The 23,575-nt window shown below is 46.0% G+C and overlaps 1 protein-coding gene and 1 long non-coding RNA gene across 2 annotated transcripts in view; one reads left to right on the forward strand and one right to left on the reverse strand.

Moving 5' to 3' along the window:
- Positions 1-1,687: 1,687 nt before the first annotated feature.
- The window catches only part of LOC3289597 (chaoptin), a 31,278-nt gene continuing 9,390 nt past the window's right edge, over positions 1,688-23,575 (forward strand). Inside the window, exon 1 of the mRNA XM_061654893.1 lies at positions 1,688-2,185. Within this exon, the coding sequence (XP_061510877.1) occupies positions 2,177-2,185 (9 nt within the window). The 5' untranslated portion in view covers positions 1,688-2,176. The remainder of the gene's footprint in view (positions 2,186-23,575) is intronic.
- On the reverse strand, positions 2,228-5,144 carry LOC133392850 (uncharacterized). The gene is made up of 2 exons (XR_009765838.1): positions 3,366-5,144; positions 2,228-3,295 (listed from the first exon to the last, which is right to left on the reverse strand). It is a non-coding gene; the product is annotated as an uncharacterized LOC133392850 (long non-coding RNA).

Consider the following 23,575-nt stretch of genomic DNA (forward strand, 5'->3'; position numbering starts at 1 on the left):
GTGCAACCTCACCCAACGGGAGTCGCCAATTCTCTCCGTACGCTCTCTGTAGTGAGGATTGAAGTGGTTAGGTAGATGTTTTATTACAGGAGCCTTCGCATGTAAATGATCTCTTACAACGGTGTCGGTGTTGGTGGTAGTACTTTCAGCCTTCCAAGTAACACGTTTGCTTTATTTTTCTGTTTCGAGGGCGGCCCATCGAACAAGTCGAAGAGACCGTTTGGCTCGGTCTCGCGTATAGGAGGTGTCAGATGTCAGTAAATCCGTTTATAGAATCCTTGCAAATGCCTGATTGGATTTTGGGGCAGGAACGTTGCGTTGGTGCAGGTTCGGATGTCTGCTGACTGATGATACACAAGCTTACAGGTACTGTACTGTGCTGAGTGTATTGCAAAAGAGTGCTATGCGTGTCGGCTTACCCAAGGTACACCTCTGGATATTGTATGTTATCATCTGTAATGCAAGTCTCTAAAAGATACTTTGCAAAATTTGTCTGAAACATTCGTTTTTTATTAAATGTAACATACGAATGAATTTAAAAACGCTTTAAGACTGATCTGTTTGACCAAGATTACGTAATCCATCTCTTGTTAAGTCAGTCATTACTAGGCTAGGATGATGATTTAGCAGTGCAACAATATATGTCCGAACTCTGCTTCAGAGCATTTTACAATTAAAATGTTTATAGACAACAAGAGCGTTACTCTTACATCTGTAGTTTACACTGAAACACTCATCTATGGATGATTCTGATCTCTTAGAGCTGCATTTGGTTCGAAGTTCGACATGGAAAGTGGCACTGGTGCACAAGGAAATAAAAAAAAAAGTTCTCCATAGAACCTAAATTGTGTCTAATTACAATTAAACTCTAAAGATTGCCCCGCGGGGTTAAAAATCTAACCGGACCAAAGTATGCCTTAGGTCCGCCCTAGTACATGGAGAGCATCTTCTTTAATTGACTAACAACCCCCATGGTGGCAGAAGGGGTGCCTACTGCTGCAAAGCGGTGAATCTCCGTAGCTGAAACGGACACACACGCTTCTCTTCCCATTCATTAGTGGCCCTTTCGCGGGCGGATTCGGTCCGAGGATTATGAGACTCTGCGCTCGCTCTTACCAGCATGCCGGAGTGTGGAAGATGGCGAATAGGTTAAGCAAATGAAAAATTAGTAAATTACAATGGGGGTATGAGCGCACGCGCGCACTTTGCACTTTGCAGCAGCGTATACGTGTGCATGCCGACTTACTTGGCTTCGATTTAGGATTTTCGGCCATCTAGGGTACGAAATACTTTTTTGTTTTGCGTATTTGAGCCTTAGTTAGCCTGCCCGGGGGGTTCCTCCAATTTTTTGCATCACCCTTCGAAGTTCATACACCGAGCTCGGCCTTCAGCAATTTGGACGGCGTGTGTCGTTCCACTCCAGTCCTGGGGAAACGCCTGCTACACCCCGGGACATTCAGCACCGGGGGAAGCGTAAAACAAAGTCGGCCCAGCGACATGGAGGCGGCAGTGCATAGATAATTAGATTAAGACCGCACACCACGAGCGAGAGACAGAGGCACCACACAGACACACACCTCCCGGGACACATTTTGGTTTGAGGGTTTCGGGGGTTCTGGCAGAACGTATACGTAGCTGATGACCGCAACGGAGCGCGCGTAGTTCGCCCAGTGCGCCCATTGCAGCTTATTAGTTCATCGAACGCGGACCTGTCCGGTTGTGATCTCGGCAGTTGGTGTTTTCAAAAAAGGGCTTGCAACTGGTCGTCACCTACTGGTAGCTATCGGATTTGTCCGACGGTTAAGAGTGTTGGTTCAGTGTGGTCAAGTCGCCTGACGTTACGCGCGTCAAAACAAAACAACAAAACGCAGGGTCGTTCACAGGTGTGAGAGCGCGAGTGTCGAAAACCTAACCTCCTGGTCTAGGTGTTACTGGATCCGCGTGTGCGGATCAGTTGTGAACCGTCTTTCTTTTGTTGCTCCGTATTGCCATCAACAATCAAGCTACAGCAGCAGAGTTCGCATACGGACAGTTTGGGTTTCTTCTGTTCGCTATATACAACACAAAGTGCGCCGGGATTAGTGACACGGTGTGCTCTAGTGTGCCTAGTGCTGCTACGATCAATCAACCACCACGTTGCAGAACAGCTGGATCGTCGACGCAGCGAAACGGCTCAATGGCTCGGGTTGGTGTTTATTTTATATTTCCTTTGACCATACGCTAAGTATCATGTTAATAATTTATTTCGCAGCTCATGTGCTATGTATTCGAATAAGTATGTTGTAGCCAAATAATTAATAATTTCGGATTCTAATCGTCGCGTTAACATGTCTCAAAATACTCTTTCACGCCCCTACACCACGAAGCAATACATCGGAGTTTGCTATTCTAATTGAATTACGCCTTTAACTAATCTAATTTGGCACAGTCGTAGTGTCGCTATTGCCTTCCCTACAGCCTTGTGTCCAATGGCGGGCGAGACTTTGTGACACTCGCGGATTCCAAGCGAAACTGTCGAATCCTGTAATGTGCGTGAGATAGCGGTGCCGTTACTTGAAGATCGATAGTTGATGGCGTCATGTTCATGGCGTGTGTTAATCGGTTTTCTTTTGCCTTTTTGAGCGAGCCTGAGCTACATTTCCGCGTCCTGTCTCTCCAATGAAGCATCAACACAGAGGCACGTGACATTACAATCTGGCTTTCCCGAAAAATGTGACAGTCATTGCTGGACTCGTTCCTAGTGCTTGCGATGCTTTATGTGCAGATAGTGAGAGCGGAAATTACTTTTCTAACATCCTTTTGCCTGTCTTCGCTCTGCATGCGTTGCGTGCAGTACAACATCTTTGCCTGAATGGGTGTTTCAAGAGCCTAACACACAGTATGTGATATTGCCCTAGTATTCCCCACACCTCCATTTGGTGTTTGTCGTTCTCCAATCTATCTACTGAATGTGTAACCCGTCCACTGCGCGGGGGTTAAAGCTTTCTCGGGAAGGTTATATCCGAACGATGATGGTTCGTGGTGAACAGTCACCACACCGAGTTACTGTGTAACAGTTGACGGTGGCAGAAGGTGGCAGGAAGTAGGAAATTGGAATGCTATTTGCGGTACCGGTGCTGCCGACTTGAGCACTCCGCTCGATGGCCCAATGGCATTCTTGCAGCAAGAAGCGCGCAGTACCTGGGCAACAGCTTCGCTTTGGATAGTAAATGAGAAATAATCGTGCTTCCCCCACCAAACACGAGTTCTCTGATGACATCTTCAATTGGTGCGCCACACCTAATGCACTGTTAGTCTGCAAAAAATGGCCAAAATGCAGTTAATAATATTTTTATATCGTTTAGCACTGCGGGTAATTAACTTACATAGTCATCAGCGTGCAGGAAGCCATTCGGAGCCGAAGGTGTGGAGCCACGAAACCTAGTGCCCGTGTGCCTGTATGCCTGCATAACCAAACTAACCCCCAGAAGGAGGAGCGACGAATGTGACCGCTCGTCGACACACCTGAATATTTGCTCACCTTGGTTTCGAACACGTATCAGGTTTAGCAAATTTCAGGCTGGGCCGAGAGAAATCGTTATGCATTGGAAAGGGTTGGTTTTAGTTAGTTTTACGTACACGAATTTAATTAGTTTCCGTCGTTTTCAGAAGGTACACATAGATAAGAATCTAATTTCTCCGAGAAGAAAAAACATAGATCGTTGCTCACGAAGATACTAATTCGAGAGAATTAATTTGTATTTAGATTTAATTCTAATGAGATGAAAGATAAACAAATGTTAGTTTACATTGTAGCTTACTTGGTTGGAGTTGGAGTTCGTTTTGAGTTCTTCTAACACATGATGCAATTTTCGCTTGTGTGCAGTATGGCAGTTAATTTGATTGGACATCAGTTCACTGATGTTGTTTTTATCCGAAGATCGATTGTTGTTAGGCTGAAGTTGTATGTCGCTCCAATCAGTTTTCTGAAAAAAAAACAAAGGAACAAACCCGGCCTGCCATGTAAATTATTCAAACCCTGTCCCACTCACCCCAACGGAAGTAATTCGGGTAAAAAGTGGCAGTACTGTACAACGATGACTAAAGTTGGAGGTAATAATTTGTCCAAGTTGGTTAGTTGTAACATTTTGTAGGTTTAGCAAAGAATGCAAAGAAAAATGTTCTCAAAACAATTCCTCAAATAATGGTTGGGACCTAGCGTTATCTGATGATTGGATTTCATGTGGCATTATTAGCGTTGAAAAACCGCAACACACTTTGTCAACCGACAATATGGTGGGACGGGGGAAACACAAAAAAACGACAACGTGAAATACGCCATTCAGGTTCGGCTGCTCGTGTAACGCCACGTCACTGTGCTTTTGTTTGCCGTGCGTTTGTGTGTGTTGTTGTTGTATAACTCTTGCCAGAACGGGAGACGCCATGTTTCTAAACTACGTGCCCACCACCTCTCGCCCTTTTCCCGCCCGAATCACCAAATCGGAGAATCGGAACGATGACGCGATCCTCTCAAAATGCACATCCCAAAAAAGCTGAAGTACAATAGAGGTACATTAATCTGCATGCATGTTGGAAAAAGTGACGGAAGAAGGAGAGAAGGGGGGGGGGGGGGGTTGAGATAATATGCAACCACCATCACCCAAGCTGACAGCACAAAGGGTTTCCGTTTCCGGCTCAACCCTCCGAGGGAGAGGGATGGAAAGAGGGCTGCTGACCGCGATCGGCCCACAGTTGGCACTCGTGGACACGGTTGGGTTGAGTTTAGTGTATTGTAGGGTATTGTACAGCAAAAAATAGAAAAAGAGCGAGAGAGAGACAGCGAGAGATTTTGCAAGAGAGTTGGAGAGGGAGCAGAGTGGAGAGAGAGAGTGGTATGGAGAGAGAAGAACAAAAAAACGATCGAGCTCAGAACTGAGTGACGTAGAAATGATGTGGATGACTAAACTACCTTTTCTTAGTAACTAATAGCAGGTGTGACAGTCATTCAGAAAGCTATTCTAAATACTTCGCCAGATTCAGGGACGGTTTTTGTAATTTGCAGTCGAAGTAATTAGAGACGGTCATTACTATTCATCTCAACATTGAAACATTAGTTTGGATTAGCTGTACTTCAAGTTTTGCCCTCCACATGAAGGTGAATACAACATTTTAGACGAAGTACAGTCATTTCTGAAGGAGTGTTCCGTTATTGCAATCCAAAAGTAGAAGTCCCGTTCTAAGATTCTCAATCTACTTTCCATACATACAAACAAATACAAACAGTAGATACAACAGATTTAGTAGATTGATGATTAAATGCTACAAGTTGGTGTAGATCATTGCTTCAGCATGAATTTACTTGCAGTATGTCAGGCTACTTCAGGGTCTCCCTGGTTTGTCAGGGGACCGAATTTATTTATGTGTCGTATATTGATATATAAGAATCATGCTCTCACTCCATCTTAGTGTAAGCAAAAATGCTAACCGCAAAAGGTTCCTCAGCAAACATCGCACTTTTGATCGCCGTCTTCCCGTTGCCTCATTATACTGCCACACTCACTAATTTTTCAATTCGCCCTTCATACTCTAATTACCAGCAAATCTCATAAAAATCTTTGCTATTTTAGGTACATCCTCCACAAAGACTCTACCATATGGTAGTAGCGTATTAATGCAGATGTTTTAGCAATTAAAACGTAAGGATGAGACACCCATCACCCAGGGTGGCCTCGTTTTGCACTGTCCCCTTGCTTAATGCAGGCGAAACAACAAAATCCTCAAGTGCTTCAAATAATTTCTTTTACTAGCTTCCGTGTTGGTGGTTTAAAAGATCCCTTAAGGCCCGAGTGCAGCGGTACGTCGTGCCGTGCTGAGCAGTAATTTAATTAGGACATTAATATGCACTACCCCTCTAGGTTTAGCCGCAGGATCCTCGATTGTGTCGGTAGGGGACCTGGTTTGCACTCAACGACCATCGTTCCTTTTTTCATACCATAAGATGGTGCTCCCTCCCCTTGTGGGTATGCATGGTGCTACTCTTCGCAAGTGGAAGTATTTCCATTTTCCAAGCCTATACACTCAATACCGTTAAATGTAGTGCGCGCGCGCACACCCGTTTCATAGACAGCAATATAACATGATGCCCGTGGTAACTCAACCCACTGGTTTCGCCAGCGTATCAAGGTGGGCGGTTTTCCGCTATAGTGCAAAGTCTAGACGCTCTAGTAGCATCACGGTATACTTAAGGCTCGCGATAATACGGCCACTGCTTCCGGCCCCGGATACCAAAAAGCGTTACTGGTAATACCATATTACGGAGGCATTAATGTACCACCCGACATATGATGAGGAGACTATCTACCCGAAGGCACACCTTATTTGCACACTGGGAAAGCTGCTGGTTCGTGTCCAAGGAAATGTGACCTTTTCTTTGTACACGAAGACCGTGAGCAAGATATTGCCTTATAGCACACACCGAGAAAGAGAAAGGAAATGACGGAAAAGAAGATACTCCACACTTAATTGAATTAGTTCGCTCAAGAGGTCACATCAAGCCTTGCGCTCGAACTCCAGCGTTCAGAGGTTTGCATTTATGCGCTTCTTTGGTTCGTTCTTATGGGTATAGATTTATAGATTCAGATAGCTAAAGTAAGATGTTACGAATGGCCGCGTAGTAGTCCAGATGTTTGCATCGCCTTGCCTAATGTAACGACTTTAGCGTACCCTGGGCTTTGCACTGTAAATCTGGCGAACGCATTAGCTGTCTGAAATTCCAACACAGTAACAACCGCCAAATTGCGCACTAATCCTTGTTCAGCTAGCAGGCATTTTGTCAACGCTTTCTGCAATGCTTCCTGCTAATTAAATTGATATTGGATGAACCTTCAGCCTGGCAGAATCAACTCGCTATTCATTTCAATTAAGCAGCACACTACAAGGGTACCAAGCTGTACAGTGTGAGCATTTAGCTACACAGAAATTGAATGATTCGGCTGGGATGTGCGTTCCCTGCACGGAATTTAACTCCCACGAGAGTCTGTTCACTGGAGACACAGTTTTAGTTCACATTTAGATACGTACCACATTGCTGCTTTGAGCATGCTTGTGCATCAAACATCACGCTATGGTGTCCGTAAAGGAGGAAGAAGAAAAAAAAACAAACTAACGGCAGCAGGACGTTCATTAATCCAATGCAAAGTTATTGATATGCTTTGTTAGGGGAAAGGGAAGTATTAAATAAAACGGGAGATCCATAAAATGGAATGTCATTAATGGCGGTGTGCTCACGATTCCTTTATACCGCTTTTGACGGCTCTCAAGTATTTTCATCACGATTAATATTGAATTGGGAGTACATCCCATGCCCATTGACTGCATCCCGATTTTGTTCATACTCTGGTTTTCTTTTAATTTCTCCAATTTATGTGTCAATAGAATTAGTCATCCTGATGCAATTTACCTAAACTGTTCGAAAATGTACTAGCTTAGTCTCGAACATATTTTTTCTGCTTGATAATTCATATCCATTCATTCATATACTCTGCTCTGTAAATTTCGGCGGTTGTCATTCTCCATTTCTAAGCTTTGCTTCAACTTGTGGTCATCGGTGCGTAACTAAGGTACGCATCGTTACACCTACGCCCTTATATAGCAGCCAAATGCACACTCGCACTCGTCAGACTTGTAATGGGGACGTCATAAAAGACCTTGAAGAGGAGTTCCCGTAGTTTGTGTTGTATTTCTATTGCCCGTTGGAGGTTTGGCTAAACCCAAAATCGAAACGCTAACGGCGCGTCTGTATGTTACTGTCGGCAAGCTCTGTTTGGTGTTTTGGAACTTCTCTTCCCGCGATTATTAATCGTAGCAAGGTCTCCGGCCCACACGCGATCTTCGAATACGCAACGAGAAATAAGATAAGTGTTTGGTACATGTTACTTTGCTATTTTAAGACTATTTTCCCCGATTTTTTCCACTACGGTGGAGGTATCGGAGAGGAATGATTTGGAATTGACATTAGAATACGCTATGCCCATTACTGACTTCGTTCAAAATCGTAGCCAGTTCGGTGGAGCGAACCTGTCAGGCTTGACGTATATTTGGGGCTATATAAGCTAAAGAATAAATATTTACAACTGATTTTGGAATGCAGCCGTATGCTGCAGCCGCATACAACTCGTGTTTTCATATGTGTGTATGTTTGTATAGGGGGTTACTTACGATATCAGCAAGAAGCTGGAGAGTGGCAAAGGCATTCCCGTAGCGAACATCTGGCTGCAAAACGTGGAGAGCGTTGAACATGACATCATCATCATCAACGCGGGTGTGTGCTCGCGATTTCCATCTATTGTTCCCTGGGGAGATGGAGGGAGGGAGGAGAGAATGGTAGAGTAGTAGCTCCAGCAAGCAAGCAAACTCACGAGTCCGATTTGCCGCAACAAAACCCCAATGTACACAGACATACACCGAAAGGCACGCTATCGAAAAACAGAAACCGAGCAGCAGATGAGCATCGGAAGGAAGGGGCGATAGGGTTCGGTTTTGCTTTGACCCCGTGCAACAGGCATCCCTTGCTGGGCGGTGCATGTTAGTATGAGTAGTTATTTCTGCCTGTACCTTCTGGCCGCTCGTGGGTGTCTTAGTAGCGCCAGCCGGCTAGCCAGTCAGAGCTTCCCGGGAATGCACGGGAAGCGGTCGGTGAGCTGGTTGCGGGTGAGTTTTGGAAAGGGTACGACAACCCGACAATCTTTAGCGTGCGCGTGGTCCAGCGAAAGAGCGAAACGGAGCGAAACAGAGCGAGTGAACCAGAAGATCAAGTGACCTGGTTTCTTCTGGGTCCTCTCCAGCTACCTCCCACTATAATTCCAACAGATTCAGATTGCTTTCCCCTGTCCCGGGGGTAATACGGCAATGTGTGCGGCAAAACCCTTCGTCAAACCACCCCGATGCGTTGCGGGCAAAGTTCTAAAAGGCATCGAGCAGCGGAAAACTGGTTCCAGTCCGTGCCAGCTGCGGTCAAATGGGGAGACCACAGACAACGCAGTAGAGGTTTTTCGTACGGTCGACCCTCGAACCCTCGCCCGTTGCTTTGCCGAGCCCGCCGCAATAACGCTGTATTTGGTATGAAATGCTGCAACGGTTTTGCAGTGTGGAGGCGGTTCGCCCCCATCGTTTGCGCAATGGCTGGAGATCAAGCGCGTATGACGATCTCAAGCTCGGGGTAACGCTTCGTTCGAGCAGTACTGCACGAAGTCGTACGAACTCTCCAACATTAGCAGAGCATGATGGGCAAAACTATACTTTCAGCCCTGAAAAACGCTTTTGTGCTAGGAACTAGCAGCAATCACTTCGGCCTGCGAGACATGATATCTTGACAGGAACAGGGGGGGGGGAAGGATTGTTTGCTCTTCATCAAGTCTGCTTCGACATGTTTCCCGTCTTCGGACCATGATGTCGTCTTAATTTTCGACCGCTGCCGCCGCAACCGCTGCCCGATTTTCTTGAAGACAGAGCAGTCCATTATTTGAAGCAACCTTCATTAGGGCCGACCAGGCCTCGCCCACCCATTCCCTAGTGCCATTAAAGTGCCGCTTCTTTCGCTCGCCTTTCAATTTGCCACACTAAATGATTGTTGATAGAGCGCGTACCGAGTGCACACTCTGGGCCAACCCTGCCCCGATTGATGTCTTCCAGTACTGGGCTGGCCGTTTGACTGGTCGTGCTCTCCCAGTGGGTTTTTGTTGTCGTTATTTCTTTTGCACCGAGCCAGCAAGGGAGGTACAATGACAATTAAAAAAAGAGAACTTCAACACACAGCGAGGGCGGGTGCAGAATGGTTGTAACAGTAACCACCACGGCACGGCATCTTGCTCGATCCACCTCGCCCTTCCTACTTCTACTCGGGAGCTACTCCAAATATGGTTGCCGCACTCTCCAGCACGTACCACTCCCACGCGGTATCTCGCCGATCGGGGGTCGTTTCCGAGTTCGGATCGTTGCGTGTTCGTTGTGCGCGAAACGAACATCCCCCCCCCTCTCCGCTCCTCCATTCGCCCCATTGGCTCACAAGGGCACAAGGGGTGAGAATAAAATGCTTCCAAAATGTGCCCCTTCCCTCCTAGGCTCCCCAATTTCCCCCCACCATTTCCAACGGTATTAGATGAAGAAGAGTTCGAGAGGAATTACCCATCTTCGCGACGGTTTGCTTATTCGTGTACGGCCACCATTAGCTTAACCACCTACCTATCCCATCCCCTTGGGCTCCTTGGGGTGTTGGGAAAGAAGATTACGGGACGTTCTAGCGGGAACGTTCAAGGACACAACACTCCCAGCTGTGCCGCTCTGTTGCCTTAAAACGTCGCTCCGTATTTCTCTCTCAAGAGAAGCATAAACCGAACGAACACTAAACGTGGTTTGATTTTTGTGTATTTTTCTGATTATTTTAAATTTATTTTGCCATGCGCCCGCCCCACACATGCAAATTATGTGCAACCGTGACTGCGTGTACCGTGTTCGGCGCTACTGAAACTGAAACCAAACCAACAATGTGTATGTGCATTTATGTTCGTTGGAGCGGAGCGGAGAGATACATGCCCATCTAAAACCACCTTCCTCTGGCAGAGCTGTGGCCATGAGTGGCTTACAGTTCTGATGCAATCGCTCCAAGTATGTGTGTGTGTGTGTGTGAGTTAAAGTATTAATTCCACCGCTTCGCCGCTGCATATTCGCGAGCACGAACTCTATCCTCCAAACAAGCGGCCAAGTTATATAAGACTAGTGTCGGCAATGGCCGGAAGTGTGCGCAGGGGGATCCAGGGAAGTAAACACCTCGGCACGGGAGCGACGTTTGGGCTGGCTCGGACGACTCTAATTGTTCCGGGCGAAATGGGTTTTCTATTTTTGGACACTATTAAACACGCCGCTGTGGTGGGACGGGCGAGTTTGGCCCAATGAAATGCACATGTGTATCACATGTTTAGGTCGTTTTTTGACGAGCAGAAGGCAGCGGCACGTTTATAGTGCATCCAATTGTTGCTGAGGATGGGAACAAGTTGAACAAGAAATCCAAGAGTGCGAGAGATACCGAGCGATTCTGTGTAAGCGCTACAGAGTAAAGAACTAATAAGACAAACCGCCACCAAACTCTCAGACGGATTCGAAGTGTCCGTAGGGCCCCGGTGGCGTTGGTGCCAGATGGGAAGATATATCGAACTGGCATAGAAGCGGGTCCGGTGAAGACGGGTGAGCGAAGACGCCTCACACATAAAATTAGGTCCCACCAACTAAACAAAAAAGAAAAACTCCAACCGCAGACAATCAAACTGCTCTCCCCATCTCTTGCAGAAAACCTCCCAAGCGTACATAGCGCGAAGGGTGGTCACGGAGGTGCGAGATTTCAAACAAAGGAACATAAAAATTGGTACAGTTTGTGGCCCCGCATACATTCGTATGTGTGTTATGGGCAAGAAGCTTTTTGCTTCTTCTTCTTCTTCTTCTTCTTTTTCTTCTCCTCTATTCCCGTTCCAATTCACCCACGCCCCCTCACCCAAGGCCCAAGCTGCTGCGACTGGGGCTGCAGTTGTTCGGGAATTGGATGAATGTTTTGTTGCAACAAAAGTGTGTTCTTCTCGATGGGCACTCTTTCCTTACCATCGCCATGCTCGAAATCTGATAGCCTTCGATACATTGGTAATTGACTGTTACTGCTAGTTTGTCACGTTTCGCGTTACTGGCAGGGGGTTCCGATAACGCCATGCGTGCAAGTGCGACGACCACACAGCAGCAATCGCGCTCATCTCACTTCGGGGCTCTCTCTCCAGTGTCCAGAATGGTGCCGGGGATGACCTTCACAGCACAGCAACCAAGCGAATTAGAACAGGGCGTGAAATGGTTGATGCTGGGAGCGAGAAGGTTCGAGGGATAATAGGGGAAAGGGTGTCTTCTTACTTGCGCTGTACTGTCGCGAGTTCTTTGTTTCCGCTGGTTTTGAGTGGGTTGATTGAAAGTCTTCTGGAGGTTTTTTGGTGGATGGTGCCGACTCCGATGTCCGACAGCAACAATTTGCTGCTGCTGGTGCGATCTGGAACACATTTGAGAGGCAGTGTCGGTGGTGTCTTCTTGAATTTCTTATTGTTACTGGAAAAACAAACGAAAATGTGTATAGCTGGTCGCTGGTGGGTCACAGTACTATGCGACTCTGCATCACATGGTCTATACTGCAATACCAGCGTCACATGAGAATGCGCTTGACCATCATCCGAACGAAAGACAGTGCACGAGTACGAATCTCAATGTTTGCTGTTTTTATTCGCAACGTCTCGCGTTACTAGGGACCAATAGCATCTATTTATCTAATGTTGCTTTCTGGATTTTTCGAGACTAGGCAACTTTGCGAACCTTTGGAGATGACACACTTTGGAGAATTTGAAATTGAAGAATCAAAGAAGAGAAACTTATACCTCCAAGAGAATTAGTCACCTTGCTTAGTTCCAATCCCATTGCTCCAAGACAACACCAATGCATCCAGCATCTCAAAAGTAATAAAGCAGTGTTGTCTTGCCCACCCCTTATATCCCACTTTCTAGTGAGCAAACGTCTGGGATATAACATGGCACCCCCGTCCGCGACCGGCGAGGAAGCTGTTGCATTAGATCTGCTCGTGTCAGCGCCAATCTGGCGACAGCACGTCCCAGCCAGACGACGCCAGCTTTATTTCGCCCGATATATAGGTCTGCTCGACTGGCGGGCCGATTGGGAATAGTCGGTTTTTGCCTGCCCAGTCACCCCAGCCTCGCAATCGTGCTGCGCGAAATGGATGCAAATGTTTGATGTCATCAGTGTACTCCGGTTCGCATGTGTTTGTGTGTGTGTGTGTGTTTGTGACAAATGTATCTGAAGGCTGCTGCAATATTGCATCATAATCGAGCGGAAAGGGGTTCAAAATATATATACGATGAATGTATGTACATTCCAGCAATGATGCTGAGGATCGAAAAGCATATGCGCGGAGCAGCTGAGTGTACCTTCGTCGCGTGCTCGGCAACATGAAGCTTCGAAAGCATAAGAAGGCAACAACAATGATCGTGGCCTACCTTTCGTGGCCAATCTTTCCAACATCTCCGAGGCCGAAAGAGGCAACCAGAGTGCACCAGAAACCGCAGTTTTCCGCGCTCGACAATTGTGCAGTGTTGGCGTTGAAGCACGGAAAGGGTTTTGAATTATTGAAACGGGGGGAAAATGTGCCTTGATATTGATTGTAAGAGTGTTGGAGGTTTAAGGTTCGAGGCGTTGGAATGCCTTCCAAGGGACAGATGTGTCACAGAGTTTGGAGTTGGTGTGGAAAACACACACACACACACACACATACACACACCGAAGAGTTCACGACGTACTGTAGGGCGCTCTCGGGATGGAAATTAACCTAGCCCTACCTCTATTGCCGAATGTTCTGACCTACGCTCAGACACACAAATAACACCGTTGTTGTGTTGGTCTCTCCTGGTAGGCCGACAAACACTCACTGTACCTAATTGCATTCTCGGACAGGGCGCACTGCCCAAGAACAACAACACATTAGAACAGAACATTAAAAAACACACACATCAAACACAACAACACGGCGGCACACATGCACAAACACTGGGGCACAAGATAGAGCTATAAATGTCTTAAACGGCAACAGCAGCCAGGAGCGTGCCGCGCTTGGAAGTCTTCGCCAAAAACTCCTCCGGTGTTCCGGTTCTTGAGTTGCGTCCGGCGCCGAAAGCGAACAACAGCCGACTGTGACTTGCCGAGCGTCCAGCAGCGCTCACAACACTTTTTCACGGGGCCGCTTTTCTGGAAAACCGGGGGGTACCCGCCGGTGCCCGCGCACGCACACACACACACGCCCTCCCTGCTGATGAGCACTCAGGCACCCTGAGCACACTCCCTGGCCCGTGCACAGGATGATGCCCTTCTCCTTCCCTCCTATCTTCTCCAGCAAACAGTCCCCAACCAGCGCGGGTTTGACCCGCGCGCGTGAGTTCGATCGAAACGGGCACAGCAATGGGGCTGCGGGATGCCGGATGGGTTCACTCTCAGCGAGAGAGAGATAGAGTTAGAGAGAGAGAGAGAGGGAGAGAGAGAAAGAGAAAGAGGAAGACAGAGAGAGAGAGAGAAAGTGAGAGAGAAAAAGACAGGGAGAGAGAGAAGTACCACCCGCATGCGGCCTGTTCGAGGGGAGCGTGTCGCGATGACACAAAAGAGCGCCGTGCGATTGAGCGGGAGCGGCCGAGACCGTCACTGGTTTTTGGAGGGTACGTATGGCACGGAATGGCAATGGGCCATGGTCGGGCGGTTCTTCTTGGTGGTTTGCGGGTTCGCAGGGTGGGAGGGTTGTGTAACGACAAATGAATCAGCAAAAGAAAGAGACACCGAGCAAGGGATGATATTGTAAAGAAGAGAGTTAGAGACAGACAAAAAGTGTATGAGAGAGCGAGAGAGAGAAAAGGAGCGAAAGAGAGGATGAGAACAAAGAGCACTAGAGGGTTGAAAAGCGGGGTACACTTCCCTGTGCAGTGTTCCCTTTTTTCGCGCCTACCAATCACCCCCTGCATTCGCATCGGTCTCGCTCTGACTGCCGCTCCTCTACGCTCGACTCGCGTGCACGATGGGGCCGGTGCATTAGAAGATCGGTCCATTTGGGGGTTCCGTGCTGCGATCGATTTGCTGCACCGGGTCGCAGCGAGGCACTGGTCGCCCAACAACAACAGTCTTGACAGCGTCTTAACAATAGGTAGGCGTCCCGCGCCCCACTGTCCGTGCCCAATCGATGGAGTTGAGGTTTTTTTTTCTTCTACCCCAGCGTCCTCCCATTTTTCCTTTTCTTGCGTTGTGTTTGCTTTTGAATTTGCATTTCGCTCATGGGTGAAGTAATAGGCTCGGTCATTTCTGCACAAACACGCACACATACACACAATGGGCTCTGGCGAGGGCAGCAGGTCCAGCAGTAGTGGGAGCTAACTTACCGTGGAAAGTAAAATCGCGCTTTGTTACAAACTGGTCGGATTGTAGCATTTACAATGCAGTTAAAATGAAGCTGCATTAAAATAGAATATGTCTGTTTCGATTTTCTGCCTCAGTGTACCAAAACGCAAAGCAGTAATTATGTCACTGCTTTTTGTTTTATTTTTTCAATTTCTTTAAAAATATGTTCAACAAAATTATATAATGTGTGTACGTAGTGCCATCGCTTCCCAAAATGAAGATTGCATTGACTGTTTCAATAACATCGTGGTCCGTCCACTCCCGTCCACAGTGCGCCCATAGTGCGCCCGACCGCACGAGGATGAGGCTCGTCTTCTGGACTCTCGCTTTCGGGTCGATACGGTTGAGTCATCCATCTGCCCGTCCGGCTCACTTACTCATCATACGTACCCTCCCACGCATCTACACGCTGTTCGCTTTGTGTAGCTTGTGTCCCTTCGCCGCACACAAAACACACAAAGATACACGCACGCACTCACCCCTATTGCTGGTGCTGAGGAAGGGGAGTGCAAAGCCCGTGGGAGAAAGGTATTACACGCTATGCCGCATCGTCGCCAACGGGGTGGCGGCGAGGAGCCGAACAAGAAAAACAATCGAAGGTGTTGTTTTGTAGCGTTTAGAAGTTTTGTTTTTCTTCCTCCTGTTGGGTTGGGTTAACCATCTTGTAAGTAATTGTAGTAATCAGCGAGTTCAAGGCACATAGAGGACGCTGTGTGCCGAGGGACGGCAACAACAGTACAGCGCGCTGACGGGTAAATAGGAAACAGCTGATTCGTTGTGTGCCGCTCAGCAGGTATACCTGTGGAGTTGCGCGACATGTGTGGCACTAATTATCGATGGAATGCACTGCACTAGCAATGGGTTGTATTGTACGGTCCATCGAGACAACCCGCTAGTTTACGAAGCACAACACATGATTCCAACAAACCAGCGTCGCGTTCGAAAATTTCAGAATGTGTGCATCCAGCAATACAGGGTCTAGCCGTTATTCCGTCGAGGAGAAACGGGCTCTAGTAGAGATATTTCATTGCAAGTGCCTTTTTGTTTATGGCTTGCAGATGATCTTAGGACGACCGAAATAGAATGGGAAACTAGTTCATCGCACTTTATTACCCTTGTGCTACATTGTGCATGCCTCAACTCAACATTTGGATCCTCACTGGAAATTTTTAATACAGTAATTTGAATTAGTTCGATTAGCTCATATTTAAAATTCTGAAAAAATTTGCTATTTCGTATACCTAAAGGTTTGGAGTCAAGGAATTTTAAAGTTGAGCCAGCATTTTGAAGAGAATACTTTTTAATTGCCCTACGATAACCTCACAGACAAACATAAGAGATGGTCTGCGTTGCTCAAAGCTTTAAACACTTGCTTGCATGTCAAACTAGACTTTGTCTATGTCAAACGCTTGCTATGGCAAGACTTCATCAGACACCAGATATCTCGATGAAAAGCGTTGAAGATTCTCTGTTACAAGCACCTGCTATAGTTTAATCCAGAACGCTGAAGATTGTAGTATTTGTTCTTATGAAAAATATCCATTGAAACCATTTTTTACCTTTTTTGACCAAATGCTTGACACAAAGAATTAAGTCATCCATGCGCTGATTGAGCAGGCGACGAATAGATGTTTGCTTACATTTTTCAGGCTGAAATAATTATCTAGTATGAAAATTTGAGTAGTGTGTGTTTTCGTATGAAGCGTGAACCTGATTTCAGCCGTCTAACTGTCACTGTCAAACTCAATATAAAAGAGCTGGCTAGTATCGTAAAAACTCTCACAATCAGAAGTTAAAAGGCAATTTAAGGACTTAAAAATCCTCCTCAAGACATCAGATATTCAATTAAAAGTAAAGAAAAATAGGCTCCAAATCACACAGAACATTGGGGTAAATTAATGTCTTTAAACCACTGCACCCGAAATGTCGCCGTTTATACGATTCAATCAACATTTAATCAACGGAATAGAAGGATTCACGCTTAAAATGTCACCTAAAAAGAAGATGAGTAATGGAAAGTAAATGTCATCTACCGTTTTTTTTCTGCAGCTGCTTCTAAAGGGGTATTGCTAGAACGGGAATCAGAAGTCTGTTCTCCCTTTTCGCCTATCTACGGGTTGACATTTGACGAAACCAAACACCGCATTAAGGGGAAGAGGCATCCAGATGGTCACCTTGGCCAAAAAAAAAAAAAAAAAAAAACAAGAAACCCCCTGTACCTTGACATGTTTTGTTTTTCACTCCCAGTGACCAGATACACCATCGCCAGACCCATCAAATCCCGTTCCCCGACCTATCGTCGCCTGTCGTGGCGGCTAACAGCTTCCGCATCCTGTACTCGTACTCTTCCTGTTTGCGATTATTATGAACTACTCTCGCTGGAAGGAGGGAAAGCAAACCGAGTTGTTGTCATTCGGACAATTTCCGCCGTTTGCCACTGTCCCGTGAGGCTACGAAGGGGGAGAGGGTGGGGGGGAGAGGGAGGATAGAGGTGCTTTACCAAACAGCGCAAACACGCGGACGCGGAAAAACGGGTGGAACAGTTGGTTGCCGCGTCCGGTTTAAATGATGGAAATTGTGTCCTTCCTTCGGTCGGCCTTTCCCTCGGCTGGGTAAATCTACCCGGCTTACCCATCGTCGGAGTGGAGGACTTCGATTGCCCGTAACAAAATATGGGGCTTGGCGAGGCGTAAAACGAACCCGATATGGTGAATAGCGCGGGACGCCGGGAAACGGAAGCATCTAATGGTCTTTCATATTGCCTGCTTCCTCCTTCGGCTTTCGCCTCCTCTCTCTCACCATCTCTTTCTCTCACTCGAACATTGCCGTTGCTTTATTGGGAGCTGCCGCACACGGTCCCCCTGGCTTCCCTGTTCCATTTGCTGGTGCGGTGTCCCGCGTCGTTGGTCAGAGTGGCGACATATCCTCAAACACGTGTCAAACCGAAGAAGCACCGCACAGAAAATAAGAGCAAAAGTAAAAATAATGTAAAAAAAGAGACGGAAGAAGAAGGAAAAAGAGCACGGTCCACACTTTTGACAGATTGCGTTTTTTAAGTTTTTTTTTTGTTGAGTAATAAAAAAAAAAAGAGCGGAAAGGGTGCTAAAGGCGGAGAAACGATCAAGCAATGATGTCAAAAAATTGAGCTAGCCGTTGGTTTTGGGGTTTGGTGTAGTTGTATTGTTTGGTGGGTGTTGGTTCGCCACACACCTCCCTGCGTCCGTGCATTGACTGCTTGCCCCCTTTTTTTTATTCCGGAGGATATATGTCATTCATCATGTGTCCTAGATTGGTCGAACGCGTGGCCCGTTTACACTTGACAATTTATGTGTCGTATCAATGGCGCCGCTCATTATACGCCATGAAGCTGATGGTGCGCATGGTGGGGCGGCTACGTCAAAAGGGTAGGAATGGGCGAAATTAAAGGGCGAAGGGGAATGCGATGTGAAGGAATGGCAGAAGGTCCTCTCCAATTATCTCGAATGTAGTTTTCGCTCGACGGGGTGCTACATCGTTGGTGTGTTGCGTGTGTGTGTGTGTGTGTATATTATTCTACCTTTTCACCCTAACACTATTGGTATCTCTGCTTCTCTAACAATACCATCTCTCGCTCTATCCTTTTATCTTACTGCCTTATTATCCGTCAGCCTTTTGCGATAACAAACAATGTTGTAACATTTACACGCTGTACTAGAAAGCTGGTTGTTGTTGCGGGAAAAGCGGAAGGGCTCGGGAGCGTCTTCAGAAGAGGGTAGCAAGAGTTCGTTAAGAAACATACCAGAGTTGTTGATTTCAGAATGGTGTTTTATTTTTTTTAGTTGAACAAACATAGCAGCTCCTTTTATAGTGTGTACCGGGTGTTAATCAAGCTTTACGCTTTGTATTCTACATTTGATTGAATTAATATTTATTGACAACTAAAAATAAAACGTTTCAAACTCAACAGCTAACTAGAAAACAACTCATTAGTTGTGTCAAAATTGTGTCAGAATATATTGTTGAAATTTAAAATATCATGGAGGCGCCTGGTGGATGTCAAATGCTACGCTTCTTTTGACTTAACACTAAGAACACCACTGTGAATTATCTTCTGCTGCAGCACAGTTGAAACTCAGGGAAAAAAAACATGTAAATATGAAACGTATTTCCTTGCCCCTGAAAGACAAATAAAAAAATAAAAAAAAGACAAAACTAAATAAACCAAGGAATGGAAAATCAATCCATGAAGTCACATGATCGGCTCATTAATCATGCTAAACAAGTGTCCCCAAGGATTGTGACTTCATTCGGCCTGTAAACAGAGCCGCAATAAAGCGTGGTCAATCTTCATCTTCTTGGACATTTTTTTTGTTACATCATAATCATCAGGATGATGAAATTTCGTCGTGTGCTTTGGAAAAGAAATTGAAGCATCAGCCTGATGGGACCTATTCATGTGTCGTCTGCCAAACATCAAACAGACTGTCTTTTGTGAACATAAATATGCAATACAAATAATATTGCTGTCAAACATTATTTTTTTATATTGTACCATTGTTTTAAAATATAAACAACATGATTGTTAAAAAAACTTGCTCTAATCATTTCTTTAGCGCAGGATTGGATGTTTTGATGTCTTCATTGTGGATTATTTTAACTTTCTCGATATGCATTTTTTTAGCTCCACAGTACCAAAATATAAGCTATATGCGTCGTAAAATGTGCCCCTTGTTTACGAATATTGTAGCTCGGTTGTCCTGCGTTGTTGATCAAATATTGTACGACGACTATCACGCTCTTTTCTTTTCTCTTCCCCTATCACTGGTACAGTCTGTTGCCACCTCCCTTCCTTTCAATTATTCCGTTTTTAATCTATTATCTATCATAATCACGTTTTTTATGGTTCCAGCTCCTTGAGCGGTGTGTTCCATTCCGTAGATGAACTAGATAGTGTCGAAAGGTTCCGCGCACAGAAGCGTGATACGGTCTAAGCTGGTAGGTGGTAAAACTGTTTGATCCTCGGCTCAAACTGTTCCGTTTCTTTCGCAATATAATGTTTTTTTATCGCTATCCTGTTTGCTGCCGTTGTCCTCCAGAACTCACTTAACGATCCTATTCGATGGACATTAACGACTTCAAACACAGTCATGAGCATTTTGTATGTGTGTGTGTGTCTATGTGCATTTTCTTTTCCTAACTTGTGGGGAGGGGGGGGGGAGGTTTCCCACCCCTAATATACCCTCTGCCGGACAGAAAGAAAAGATGGCGCACTTCAACATCGACCACCTTGGGCTGACCTTCGCGAGTCCAACGCGAGTGGCAAAGCTGTCGATTCAGCCAGTCGTGCGGGGTGACGTTCATCACGATAAAAAAAAAACCCATAGTGTGCCTGCGATAATCCTGAACTGAAGGTAGAGGGCGGGAGTCCCCGACCCCGACCGAGACTTCAGGCTGCTCCCCGAATCATGCTGTTGTTGTTGTTGTATTTTCCGTTTCCCCCCGGCTCACTATCTCTAGCTATCTGGCACGCAATCGTGTGCGGATAGTTTGGGCCTTCACACTCGCCACGCCATAATGATCATTACGCTTTCGCACAAAGGGAGGCATATACTTGCACAATGCTGCCTGGTTCGTACTGCGCTGTAGCTTCTTGTCTTGTTGCTGGTCGGCAAGTCTGGGCAACCGGCAATGAAGAGTTTCTCGCTTTCCCCTTCCCGGCCCGGATGGTGCGGGGGTTAGCTGAGGCAGCACACACTGCACACTCCCCTGAATAGTACTATCCGCGTCCGCAGTAAGGAGCTGGCGAGAGTTCCACCAGCAGAATGTAGTTTCACGGGTTTGGTTGCGCGAGGAAAAACGGCCCGTCCCAGTCAGTTGGGAAGATAAGCAATGGCCCCGGTATGGCACACCCTTATTTCCGGGGGGCCCTAACGGTAGACGGCGCCATTGGCCGCACCCTGTTGACGCGTGCACCGTGGTAAACGGCTCGTATCAGGCTGGGGTCAGGTTTCAGCGTGTTGTTTTAACCGCTTAGCTGTCTTGGCGAAAAATGTCAAGAACAACAAAAAAAAACCTCTCGTAATGGGTGGAAATTATTCGTGCGCGGAGCGTTTCGTTTTTATTTATTGAAACGTTTTTCACTTTCTTACCTTGCATAAATGTCATCCTAGGCACGCTAGTGGTGTAATGTGCGTTATTTTTGTAACAATTTACACACTGAAATAATGTAACGAGTGCATGGTTTCGTTGAGATGTTAGAAAGTGTGACACGAGTCCATAACACTTCCTCTATTTCTCTACGGGATTATTTAGTTAAACTTTATTTTATTTTATTTTCCTATTGTTAGCACCCAAATTTCAGTTACATGTGTTACATAACTGGCATACGTCATATAAAGGTACATGTATCTTTTGCTGAAATATTATCATTTCGAATTCTGGATAGGCAAGAAGCGATAAATCTCGAATCCTGTTTTGCTAATCCTCTCTGCTCTGAACACCATCTTGCTTGTTATTCTTAAGTTTTTGGCCATGTTATGCGCATGGATTTGAACAACCCAGGCCCCTTAAAATCATTTTAAATCATTAAGGCCGGTATACCATCCGGTTCGACAGAGGAAATCGCGAGACCACAAAGACGTCGGCTGCGCCGGATAAGTAAGTAAAGTAAGTCAACATTGTTAAATAAACGGTGTAAATTAACACAATTTATGCACGGGTGGCACAGTGTGTGTGTGTGTGTGCATTCCATTTATTTGCCGTATCCTATCACCCGCTAATCGAACCGACGGCTCCTTGGAAGGTGTGTCGATTTAGTGACTCGGCTCGCAGCGAGCATTCTCTGCCCGTACGGACTTGTACGGTACGACAATATGTACCTTTTTCTAACCATCTAACTGGCAAATAGACGCACACACAGAAACAAACATACTTACATACACACATCCCTAGTGTCTGTATTTGATCCTGTCCCTGTAGGTACACCGGCCTTGCACAACGACATCACCGGGATCGGTCTTTTTTTACGACGATCGTGATGGCGCGGGCGAGGCGAGGCACCTTCTGCGATTTTAGGAGTTGCTGGTTATTTTTCCTATCTTGCGCCTGCCGGAGAAAGGTTCCCTGTCCCCTTTTGCAGCCCTAGCGTGGCCTTTAATAATAGCTTGTTTGGCATTTAAATGCTATCCGTCACCACCTTCCGCCAGGGCAGCACTATCGCATCGGAAATGACGAACAAATGACGTAGCGGCTGATGGTGCAAACGAGGCACCCGTAACAGTGGCTATGATAGACATTTGCAAAAGAGTTGCTTTGAACAAACCTCGTTAAGAGGAGGTGAATAATCAGCTTTTGTTGATAACAGGTAATGTTTAAGTATTTTAAGGGATACCTATTCCCAATATCACATGAGACGCAAATCGTATGACGGCTTGTTTCGAGAAATTTCTGGAAGAGATTTTAGGAGAAGTCCTTAACATGTCCATGTTGCCCTGTTGTACCACGACAGGGATACGCAGCTACGTAGATTCGTTCGATCAGAATGTTGTACATGTGCACAAACGGTGTTGACACTCCCTTTTTAATTTCTTGTCCGATGCGGGGTAATATCAGCTTTTATGCTGTTTGTATTTCGCCTGGCGTGGCGAGCCTGTTGGTCGCCGTGTTTACCTATCTTCTGCCTATCGTTAGCCTAAGTAGATCATTATCTGCTCACAGTAGGTTGTGCTTGAATCATTTTGATGTATAGGGCTTTAACGCTACAAACATTGTATTTTCTGACAGCCTGATATTAGTGGCTTACTGAAAAAAATGCATTCTTACTGTCAAACATTGTCGACTTAGAAGCATAATGTTTACCTGACATCCTGGAATGTTCTTACGGGGAAAAACGTGAAGAAATGAATAATTCTTTACTATTTTAAATCAAATAGCATCACATTTTCGACTCATCACTCCAAAATGGCGTTTGCCTGTACGATAGATGTAAAGAAGAATAATTCTTTTTTCAGCAATTCGCAATTTCGATTCAGCAATTCGCGTGTCTCAAAGCGTGCAACGGCTGTGAAGTTCCTCTCTGATTTTGTTTTGCCTTTTCACTTGTAACTCAATCTAAAACGTGTTCTGAATGTATTAAGCCATACATCGTTTGTTGACTTTTATTTATACGATCCTGTCACACAAGCTAACCATGTGCAAACATTTGCATCGTAGAGACAACTCATAAAGCGTGGTTGTAATTTTATCGCAATCTAAAATTGTGCAACGTCCCTTGTGCCGGTGATCATGGCGCAACCATCATTACCTTATGGTATGGCCATCGTGCCGGTTAGAATGGCAATAATCGTAAAACTGCTAACAAACTGTTTCTAACCTTTCGCAGGATAGGTAGAATTTAATGAACGGCGGGTGGCACCGTTACAGCCATTTAACGGCGTAAGGTGAGGCGACCTCCTTTTCCCTATTAGTCTACGCTTAAGCTCACTCCTGCGTTTCTGCACCGGGGGTTTGCGCGTGGTAGATAGTTCCGCTCTCGTCATTCTCGGATGGCGTGTACGCTTATTTCCATAACCCTTTAAAAGTATGATATGTAGTT

The sequence above is a fragment of the Anopheles gambiae genome, chromosome X (genome assembly GCF_943734735.2).
Source record: "Anopheles gambiae chromosome X, idAnoGambNW_F1_1, whole genome shotgun sequence".
Lineage (NCBI taxonomy): Eukaryota > Metazoa > Arthropoda > Insecta > Diptera > Culicidae > Anopheles > Anopheles gambiae.